This window comes from Acomys russatus, chromosome 3, assembly GCF_903995435.1.
Source record: "Acomys russatus chromosome 3, mAcoRus1.1, whole genome shotgun sequence".
NCBI lineage: Eukaryota > Metazoa > Chordata > Mammalia > Rodentia > Muridae > Acomys > Acomys russatus.
Window position 1 is genome coordinate 7,475,199 of NC_067139.1, and position 11,565 is coordinate 7,486,763.

At 45.4% G+C, this 11,565-nt stretch overlaps 1 protein-coding gene across 1 annotated transcript; it reads left to right on the forward strand.

Moving 5' to 3' along the window:
- Positions 1 to 4,682: 4,682 nt before the first annotated feature.
- Zscan12 (zinc finger and SCAN domain containing 12) lies at positions 4,683 to 11,182 on the forward strand. The gene is made up of 3 exons (XM_051168351.1): positions 4,683 to 5,327; positions 7,504 to 7,648; positions 9,194 to 11,182. The coding sequence occupies exons 1-3, from the start codon at positions 4,923 to 4,925 to the stop codon at positions 10,336 to 10,338; spliced, it is 1,695 nt and encodes a 564-aa protein (XP_051024308.1). The 5' UTR covers positions 4,683 to 4,922; the 3' UTR covers positions 10,339 to 11,182.
- The last annotated feature ends 383 nt before the right edge of the window (positions 11,183 to 11,565 follow it).

Here is an 11,565-nt window from a genome sequence, read left to right on the forward strand (position 1 = left end):
TTATAGTTTTTGTTTGATAAATAAGGTTTGGTTTTGTTTTGCTAGAGATTTATTTGTTATCTATACAGTGCTCTGCCTGCACGTACACCTGCAGGCCAGAAGAGGGCATCAGATCACATTATAGATGGTTGTGAGTTACCATGTGGTTGCTGGGAATTGAACTCAGGACCTTTGGGAGACCAGACAGTGCTCTTAGCCGCGGAGCCATCTACCCAGCCCTGATAAATAAGGTTTTTGTCCTAAGAATAAATAAAATAAAACTGTAAAAGGTTAGAGCCAGGTCACAAAAGGTCTACATTGGACAAGGTTTGGTGACAGTGATATATGTTTGATGATTAAAATTCTCAAAGTTGTGCTTATCAATGAATGGTTACATTTTGTAAAAACAGACTTAATGAACAAAAAGTAGTCTAATCAAGATAATTACAAAAAAAAGATAATTACTTATACTTCTGCTGATTTTGTTAGATTTTAATCACTTGAGAAAACTGAGTCACACATGCACACATTATTTAAAATCAAGGTTTCTTCTTGTTGTTGTTGTCTTATTACGCTTTTTTGTCTAAGCTATATGTTACCCAGAAGTTAAAATTATAAAACTGATAATGCCATCTTTCTGGGAGTTCAACAAAGCTTGGAAGCACAAGTGAGGAGAAGAGGGTCAGAGGAGACAACCGGTATTTTGGTCTTTGCCTTCTAACATCAGACAGCACTTAGAATGACAGTGGTTCTAAGGAGTGTGGACAATATCCACATAACACCTTGCATGGCCTCCTGCATCCTGTATGTCCACAGACCTCCTCACCATGGAAACTAAGAATACGTTTCCTAGAAATTATGTGTTAGATCTCTCCTCTGCTTTGCTTTTTTCTGGGTCCAAGGCCTTCTTGCCCAGACTCTTCTGCTCAGGTTTCCCTCTCATCCTGACAAGCTAGGGATCAGGTGCCTATTAATATGGAAAGAGAACAGACTGGAACTAGTCTGGGCAGAGCCCTTCTGGTGATATCAACCACTGAAGATGTTGGGGACAATAGGCCATATGGCCAATGCTCAGCCATCTTGTCAGAGTCTGCACCTTTAAGTCTCTGTTTTTCCCAGAGCTTGCCTTTCACCAGAAACTAGCTGACCCTGTTGTGGGTCAGCAGTTAGACTAAAGACAGATAGAGATGGAGCAGCCCTGTTATGGTTTAGCAGTTAGACTAGACAAAGAGGGAGCCAGATACCCTGTGTGGCAGGACATTATGTCCCTGCCTGGAATTCCCTGTGTTTTGAGAAAAGCATGCAGCTGGGTTGCTATAGCAATATGCTTCCCTGCCGACTTATAAAAGCTGCTGCCTGACTAATAAAGTTTGAGAGCTTGATCAATCAGACTTGCTCTCCTTCTTTGTGTCTTGCATTTTCAATAGGTGACCTTCCTCCCGAGTTTTAGTGGAACCCTGCGCGCCAGGGCAAGGACACATTATGCTCAAATGAAGAAGGCTACTGGCAACAGAGACAATGGGAAATCTTACCACAAGGAGACCCTTTGAAATTAATATTAAGAAAGAACTCTTTTTAGTCAGGTGAGGTGGCACATGCCTGTAATCCCACCACTCAGGAAGGCAGGGGCAGGTGGATCTTTGTGAGTTCGAGGCTAGGCTGGTCTACAAAGTGAGTCCAGGACAGCCAAGGCTACACAGAGAAATTCTGTCTCAAAAATAGAAAAACAAACAAACAAACAAAAACCCAAAACTCTTTTTAATGTTTATTATGGGAGGAAACGTTAATGGAAATCTGGGCAGTGAATGCGATGAAGCCACCCTTTTTGCTAACTGCCCAGTTTAATGCATGTCTAGTCTAACCCTACAGAAACTTAGAAGACCAGCAAGAACTTTCATGGATGGACAAATACTTTGTATCAAGCTTTCCCCCTGGGTCATCTATACAGCATTTAAAATTAACTCTGAAAGGAACCTGATGATACTGTGATTGTTTGAATGAGAATAGCACCTTTGGGCTCATATAGTTGAATGTTTGGTTCCAGTTGCTAGACTGCTTAGAAGGATGGAGAGATGGGGCCTTGTTAAAGGAGGTGTGTCACGAGGAGTGGGCTTTGAGGCGGCCAGGCCCGGGCTCTCTTTCTGCCTCTATTCTATCTTGCTTTCAGCTTCTTCTTCAGTGCTGTGACTGCCTGCCTGCCACCATGATTCCTGCCACATGGGTTATGGAATATTGGCCCTTGGTGGGCTATCTACTGTTGATAGAAGAAAAGATTTCTTATGGGAGAGAAACATGTACGGAAAGCTTTCTGACCTCCACACTGACATCCTGGCATAAATACCATAATACACACTTGCAAACACATACACATTGAAAATTAAAATTCAAAACAAAAATAGAAAAAGGGGCAGGCAATTGAGCAGTTCTAGATGTAGGGCTGGGATAGTAGAAGAGACTGAAGGGGAGAATATTTATGTCTCTTCTGCCACCTGTCTTGCTTCTCTCATGGTTTTGTGTTCCCAGTCGTGTAAAGACAACTTTATTGTGGTTGCGGACAGACATTGCTAAATGACCAGCGTACTCACGCACAGCGTCTGACCCAAAGCTAAAGCAGTAAGTGGGGTAGATGCAGTGAGGCCGGAGATAGGAAGTCTTTTGACTCTGTTCCAATGACCTACCAAATATGCAGGCATTTTACGTTATCACAGGAATCTCACTCTGGACCCTTTTGGCCTCTCCGTCCTTGGATTTCTATTGAACTAGTTTAAATGAGACAAACGGAGTAGCAGCATAGCAGGTAGACAAGCCCACTGTCCAATAGAGGACAGCACAGTCATAAGAGGTGAGGGTGGACAATGGGAAATAGCTTTCCTTACACTGTAGGGGAGCTATTTACAAAGCCTCTAGACCAGACACCCCCTTTCCCGGGGGGGGGGTGTTTTCCCATTCCTGTGGTTCACAGACCCATTTGACCAAGTCTTACAAAGTGGCAATGTTGTATCTTTCTCCTTTACCAGAAAGCCTCTGGCTACTTATTTATTAAAGCTCACGTACCAACGTTATGTTAATAGCCTCAGACGTGTGATGTAAGTAGTATTCTTTTGAGCAGTAACCAGAGTGCTGCAGTTTCAGTTCTTGACTATGAGGTGGGGGTGGGGTAGGGGTGGGGTGTCTAACCCTAATGACATCCAGGTCTGCTAATATCTACCTTGTGTGAACTGATGTTCCCAGGGGGTAAAATAGCCCATCCGTGTTAGATTCTACAAGACTGATTGAATGAGTAGAACTTAGGTGGCTGCAGAGGGTTTTAAAGTTGCAGGTCCAGAGACAAATGGTCTTGTTCTGCATTTAGCTCTCGTTATAACCATTCATTGCCTGCCTTTACGTCTAACTTAATGACCTTCTGTTAGTTAGGTACTAACAGATTCCACCATTCCAAAGGCTAAGAGATAGTAATCACCCACCCAACTCACATTTCCGCCAGTTGTTTTTCTAAGTCGTCTTGATTTATTAATTTTTGTTCTGGTAACCTACATCCATGTTCCCGAGCCACAGTCCACACACATTTAGCTCGATAATAAATTATGTCTTGGAGAGCTTGTGTTGCAAACATATTTAAGGAGTGGTGGCTACTTTGTTGAGCTTTTCTATCCAAGAAAAGTGTATTGCTTCCTATTTATGTTCGTATTTGGCTTTTAAAGGGTGTTTTAAAGTTTCTCCCAAGTAAATGTGGCACATCTCTTGAGTATTTTTGTTGTTGCTTTTGTAGCGGAGGCCTTTTCATTCACACAGGTATATACGAAGGCCGATTTTAAGGTTGTTTATATGCTAACTTACTAAATTATCCTTTTAGTATATTTTCCCCTTTGACCGTCCTGGCTTTTCAAATTTATAATCATACTGTCAGCATAAAAAAGGACACGAGTTGTGGTTGAGGAGACTATCCGCGTTGAGGAAGCTTGCTCAGTCGGAAAGGATCCGGGAGAACGTCTCTTTGACGTATCACTAATCTCAGAGACGCCGAGACGCAGACCGAGTTACGGGTGATCCTCTACGTCCCCGGCTTTCTCGCGCAGGCGCAAGGAAGAACCACTGAGTAGAAGAACTCCACGCTCCGCAGAGTGGCTCCGGGAGTGCCGGCCTAGCGACGCGGCTCCACCGCTTCCGGCCTTGGTGGTTTCGCGCGATGACTTCCGGTTCCTTGGCGAGCTGCAGTCTCCTTCTCTGCGCAGGAGCGCTGCGGTGAGCGAGCTCGAGCTCCCGGCTGGCGGGAGGACGCTGCCTGGCCTCCGCTCTTGGGGGAAAGGTCACCAGGGCCGCGGCGTGGACGCCTGTGGGTACACCTGGGGCTTAGAGCCTGCGGGGACCTAGGCCCGCTGCAGAACACAGGTTTAGAATCACAGAAACGGAGGGGCAGAAGAAAGGCAGAGTAACCTCCCCTTAACCTTTAGGGATAGATTAAGTCCCAGCTAAAGGCATTTTTTAAGAAAAGTCTCAAAAGCAGCAAGTCGTGCGAACCCTAGTTGTCTAATCTTCTTTTCTTTCCCACTATTTTTTTTGATACTGGTATTGAACTTCGCACTTGGTAGGCAGCACTCGCTCTTCCCTAACGCCGTCTACTCAGTCTAAAGTTTTTTTTTTGTTGTTGTTGTTGTTTTTTAATTTCAGTTAGTTGTGTTTTACTCTACGAGTTAAGTGGAGATAAGTTTCTTACCAAGCCTTATTTCCTGAAGTCGACTTGCCATCTTTTTCACTTTTGTCTATTTTTGTGAAAGTACTTGTATTGATCCAAAAATTAACTGGAGGGCAGGCTTTCAACTGTCCCACTTAAATTCTTAGAATATGCAGTATTTGCTTATGGTAGTTTGTGTTGATAGTGATGGCGTATCCGTTAGGTCCACAAGTGAGTTTACTCGAAACACTGATAAATCTTTCATACAGCTATGATGGCTTCTCCTGGTGATCCCAAGACCTGTAAGAACCAGGATGGGCTTCTGGAGAGCAAGCTGGAGGAAGAGTGTAAGTATACCACCAGACAAGACTGGAGCCTAGAAATGAAGACTTATAACAGAGAAGTTTTCCGAAAACACTTCAGACAGTTTTGCTACCGGGAAACGTCTGGACCCCGGGAAGCTCTGATCCAGCTCCGTACACTTTGCCATCAGTGGCTGCGGCCAGACGTGCACAGCAAGGAGCAGATCCTGGAGCTGCTGGTGCTGGAGCAGTTCCTGACCATCCTGCCAGGGGAGCTGCAGGCCTGGGTGCGGGAGCAGAATCCTGAGAGCGTGGAGGAGGTGGTGACCGTCCTGGAGGATCTAGAGAGAGAGCTGGATGAACTAGGATATCGGGTAAGGAAAAAAAGGGGGGGAGGGGGAGGGGGCTCTGTCTCCTAAAATTGTGAATTTGTAGGCCACGGCGAAGTATAGCATTTTCTCACAAAGTGTATTGACACGCAAGTGGATCCAAAGGGACGTCAGTTTCATGGGAGCTTGGTTTCATGAGAATTTCCTGGGTAGAACTTGTATGTTACACACACATCCTAGCCTTGAGCCTGTAATCTTCCTATCTCACATAAGGCTGAGATTGCAGAGATGTGCACCACCACTCCTGTCTGGTCTTAGCTTACTGTACTGTGATAACTGTGCGCATGGTGATGGGGCTGTGTTCCCCAAAAAATTTCCCGGTAGAAACGCTGGTGGGGGACCAGCTGTTAATCCCTCCGTCCCCTAGCTGTTGGTGGACAGCAAGAGTCCAATGCTTTGATGGACTCCTCACCAGGGACTTGTCACCCTGGCGTCTAAATCCCTTCACCTGGGCTGTAAGCAAGTTCAAGAAACTCATCGGTTGGCCAAGCTAGATTCAGCTGGGATCTTTATTTGGTCTGTTACCAGTGCCCTGCCTGGAGTAAAAAGGCTGCTCATATCCTCCCAGGAAAAGTCGTGCAGTATGTGTCCGCTGCCCCGATTCTGCATTAAACCAGAAGACAGAAAATTCAGAGCCACTATCCTAAGCGACTGAGACGTGGACATGAATGAGTGCAAAGCTAGATGGGAGGGCTAGAGTGGGGAATGGCGTTTTGCGGTGTAAAAAGCCCCTTTGTCCTGGAAAGGCGAAGTCTGAGTAGAAAAGCTGAGGTACAGAGTCCATGACGTCGACCGTAAGCCTCTCAGGGTAAGTGTCCTTCTAGGACAAAGGCATTGCATCTCTCCATCGTCTACGTGAGCTATACAGAGTATGTCAAAGAGGCAGAAGAGTGACCTTCTTTATTCTTGTCTTAACTATGACAAGACTAGTTTTCAACCAGTGGGAATTTTGAGCCAAAGAGGAAATACGGCAGTTTCTTAGAAAAAGTATTGGTTGTTATAACTGATGATTCTACACGTCCTACCGCACACAGGCAGGCAGCCTCAGACAGCAGTAAGTGAATTAATTGGCCAAGAGCATGTCAGAGGAGCTGAACTTAAGAAATCTCGGTATGCAGAATACGAACCTGTGAGGTGAAAGTGTAGTCTGACATTCGGGTGTGAAACAGCCGGGAGAGAGAGAGGAGGAGTCCAGCAGTTTGAGACAGGGTCATGAGATCATGGCTGCATGAGGAGAGCTGGTGAAGACATTCCTGACAGAGGTGAAGGCTATCGGTGGCCATTCTGCAGGCTTTTGAGGCCCACTCATTTTGTGCCACACGCCATCAAAGACACTTGGAATGCAGCCGTGAACACCGTGTTACAAGGTCCTGTGTAGAGTCTAGCCTTCTAAGATGAATGCTAAAAAACAGTAGAGAAAATGAGGGTTGTGCCTCTCAAGAGACGGGTCACAGAGCTTTCAAGCAGAGGCAATGCTAACTACATAAGCCTCGAGTGATGCTGGTATGTCTAGGGTAGAAATACTTTGTTGAGAAGATGAAAGAACTAAATTGTATGGTGTAGGCACTTACAGGCCATTATAAAGAATTTAGATTTTGGTAGATGGAAAGTTAGTGCCTAGCTTTGAGGAGAAGAAAAATATAAAGTAAAATTTGAAATAATCACTCGGGGTACTATATTGGATAAATTCTACAGTGGTGGTGGAGAGGCCTGTAGGTCAAAAGTAGAATTAACGGAATCATTTTAGGAAGCTATGCCTATTAGTAGACAGTCGGAAGTCACCCAAGGTGGATCCTGGGAACCCTGCATCCCAGTCCTCGGAAGAGCAGCAAGTGTTCCTAGCCGCTGAGCCAGCTCCAGCCCTTTCCTCCTGGATCCCTTTTTTCTCTTTTCATCTCTCCTTTCATCCATTCCCCATCTCCATTCTTTAAGCACTAGACAAAGATGTAAAAGTAACAGAAAAATGAAAAGAAAATTAGCCGGGGAGGCGGGGAAGAAAGTTCCTGGAGAAGGTGACATTTTAAAGTGACCTTGAAAAATGAGTGGGATCCAGGCAGGCTGACTGCTGTGAACGAAGCCATTTCAGGCTTGAGCAGGCCAGGTGCCAAGGCTGTGAACACTACACCCTTGTTTGCTGTAGTGTGTCTCTCATTTCCCTCAGGTCGCAGTCCAAACAGAAGAGCAGGAAATGCCCTTTCAGGGGGTGAAGCCTCTAGGAGCAGAGCAAGAACCCAGTGCCTCCCTTCAGTCTGTAAAAGGCAAGCTGAAGTGTGAACCTGCAGAATGCGACAGCCAAGAGGAGCGAGGTAAAGAAGAAAAGAAAGGGCAGGGCCAAGACAGGAGCCGAGGGCTCATTTGCACTTCCTGCTGTTTCACTAAAGTCAGGCATGCCTGTCCAGAAACCTGATGCTCATGTGTAAACTTCCATGTGTCATGGTTTGTCACCTTTTAGTTCCCAGAGCCTCATGCATGCCAGACAAGCCCTGTATCTCTCTAAGGTACATCTGCAGCCGCCTTTTCTTCTTATAAAATTAGTAATTTTCTAAATTCTGGCTTTATGTTGTTTAGGTTTACTTAATTTTATTCTTCTGTCAGCTATAATCCTTTATTCTGACCTCTCTGCTATTTGCAGAGTTTGACCTATTTAGCAGCATTTCTGTCTTTTACTTGGACTATATCCTCAGTCCTTTTAGTAAATACATTTTTGTTCCATGGTATCTGCAGCTACATGGTAGTCTGAGAGAAAAAGAAGTATTTACTTACAAGTGAAGGCACAGTAAGATGAACGTGGCAGAAATGGTAACGGTGGTGACTAAACAGAGACTCACTGCTATACTCATCTCTGCTTCCTCTAGTTTTTGATTTTTTTAATAGGTAAACTGTCTTACGGCTTTAAAAGGATTTATAAAAAATATCCAACAAATAAATTTCTGTGTCATTTATTCACCTAGTCTCCTCCCCCAACTCTGAAGTAAATTGTCCCCTTTTTAATTTTTTTATGTTGACCTTCTAGATACTTTTTATAGTAAACAGTTTCTTCTCATTTACACTAAGATGCTAGACTCTTGCACTTTTTATTTTTTAACAGTTGCTTAGCATTAAAAAATATAGACAAAACTCAAAGCAGGTTAGCCAGCCACTGCTGATGGCATTTGTCTTTGGTGTTTTCTTACAACAAATGGTGCTACAATAAAGAACATAGCATAGATTCCTATCTGTCGTTCTGTCGTGCCAAAAGTTATGTACTCTTATAATTTCAGTAGTTAATTGCAAAATTGCTTTCCATAAGAATTTGGATGCATTTATACCAGCAATTTGTGATAACCATTTTGTGTGTACGGTGTGATGCCAAACTAATTAGGTAAATTCAGCGAGTGAAAAATTATACCTTGTGCTGGCAAGATGGCTCAGCAGGTTAAAGTACTTGCTATGCAAAGCTGACAGCCTGAGTTTATCCCCATAGTCCACGCTAGGAGAGAACCAGGTTCCAAAGTGAGTGTGCACACTCACACATAAAATTTAAAAAAAAAATTTTTTTTTTTAAACTGTATCTGTGCCATTTACCTCATTTTTGTCTGATAATGGAGTAGAGCTCCCCCTGGGAGGAGGACTGTCTCTCTTGCCAACAGTGCAGCTTCCCTTTGCCTGGGTTTCTGGTGAGTTATTCTTTCCCGCCTCGTGTCCTGAGTGCTGTCTCCATCTGACTCCTCCTGTGTCCTGATGCAGTTTTACAGTTTGTGGTAGAATCTGGGGGCTGACGGGACTTTCACTTGAGTAACTTTATGTTGTTAGTTTCAGGAGCCACCGTTTACTGCCTGGACAGCAGGTAACATGCAGGCTCCGTTTTGTAGTTTCAGGTGTGAAGACAGGAAGTGAGTCCAGGAACGCAACTCTAAAGCAAGGCCTTCGTGAAGGAATGGAAACAGAGGAGACTCCCTCCGGCAGATTGGCAAAGGGCGCACTGCAGCGTGAAGAAACCCAAGAGCCTGCAGAGGAGCCTTCCGGTGCTTCCGGTGAAGACAGCCAGCCGCTGCGGAATGAAAATGGGCGAAAACTGCATGGATGTGAGGAGTGTGGGAAGACGTTTAGTCAGCACTCACGCCTCATAGAGCATAAGAGGGTGCACACTGGAGACAGGCCCTACAAATGTGAAGAATGCGGGAAAACTTTCCGGTGGAGGACTGTTCTTATTCGGCACAAGGTGGTACACACTGGAGAGAAACCGTATAAGTGTAACGAATGTGGCAGGGCCTTTGGCCAGTGGTCAGCTCTCAATCAACATCAGAGGCTTCACTCGGGAGAAAAGCACTACCACTGTAATGAGTGCAGCAAAGCCTTTTGCCAGAAAGCAGGCCTCTTTCACCATCTCAAGAGCCACAGAAGAAACAGACCGTATCAGTGTCTTCAGTGTAAGAAAAGTTTCAATCGCCGCTCCACACTGACTCAGCACCAAGGAGTTCACACTGGTGCGAAACCCTTTGAATGCAGCGACTGTGGGAGAGCTTTTGTTTACAACTCGTCTCTTGTGGCCCATCAGGAGACCCACCACAAGGAGAAATCCTTCGCTCCCACTGCTCCTGCTCAACACAAGAGGAACCGCACCAGGCCTCATCCCTACAAGTGCAGTGCATGTGGAGAAGCCTTTGCTCAAAAAGCCAGCCTTACAGAACATGAGCGGACGCATACTGGAGAGAGGCCCCACACCTGTGCTGAGTGTGGGGCGGCCTTTACTCACAGGTCAGCTCTCACGGAGCATCAGGCAGTCCACACTGGGGAGAGGCCCCGCCAGTGTGATGAGTGCGGAGAGACCTTCAGACAGAGGTCAGACCTTAGTAAGCACCAGAGAGCTCATAGCAGAAGTGCTCCCTATTCGTGCAATGAGTGTGGGGAATCTTTCAGGCAGAACTCGACTCTCATCCTTCATCAGACTACTCACAGAGGAGCCAGAACACTCTCTGTGGTGACCACAGGGAAGCCATCTCACAGTGTAGGCTGATGAGGAATGCTGTATTTGTAATGCTTGGTGGCAGCGCTCCAGCCCTTGGTGCTATACAGAGACCATAAATATTTGATGAGCGCCCACTGTGTACTGTCCATTGCATGGGGCTGTGAAGGAAGGAAGTCTAACTCCAGAGTTCTAGAGCGTTTGCAACCTAGCCTGGGCTGTGAAAATCTGCCATAGTTACAGTAGAAGGGCCATGGAATTGATGCTCAGCATGTTTTGGAATAAAGTGGTGGAAAATAAGTATCAAATTTTGCAGGACAGATTCCTTGTACGCCTGCTCAGGAAAGATTTCTGAAAGATCTGGTTGGAAATGAGGGTTTGATGAGTAGGTCTGGAAGACGGAAGGGAGAAAACATGTAGGTAAAACCAGTGGACAGAAGCTGGGGTGCAGGTCTTCTGGAAGCCATCTTAAGTGCGGAACTGATGAGCGTTAGCCGCAAATAGCGTGGGGACAAGAGGAGGCTGCAACGCCAGGAACACTCTTCTCTCCTGTCTCTAAAGTACCTCCGAGTACAGTGTACTCATTTTAGAAATGATGTGGACATGCATGCTTGTTTATACAGCACTCGTGATGCTAAGGCAGGTGGATTAGGAGTTCAAGGCCATCCTTGGTTACATAGGGAGTTCAAACCCAGCCTAAATACATGAAGCCGAAAGAAAAAGAAAACAAGATACTGGGGGCTGGAGAGAAGGCTCAGCAGTTAATAGCATTTGTTGCTCTTGCAGATGACCTGGGTTTGGTTCCCAGCACCCACATGGTGAGGGCTCAAAACCATAATTCCCTTTCCAGGGCATCTGATGCCTTTTTCTGACCCCTGTAGGCATGAAGCACACATATGATCCACATACATACATGCAGGCAAAACACTCCTACATATGAAAATAAAAATAACAATGACAGCTGGAATACCACATGGAGGAAAAGACCGGAAACCAAGTTCTTTTATCTGGCTTGTAATCCTGTCTTTTAACGCCTGTGGTACCCCAACATGGGTGAACCTGTGATGTCATGCATTTAAAATATCTGTGTGCACTGAAATGAGGCCCTGGGTTCAGTCCCAAAGCTTTGAAGTTCTACTTGAGCATGGATGTGTTCAGCCTCTCAGAAAGCTAGGGTAGGGATGGCTTGAGCCTACAGTTTGAGGCCAGCCTTGATAACAGTGCACACCTCTCTAAATAGCAAGTGCTGCTGTCCCACTCAAAACTCTCATTATGCTC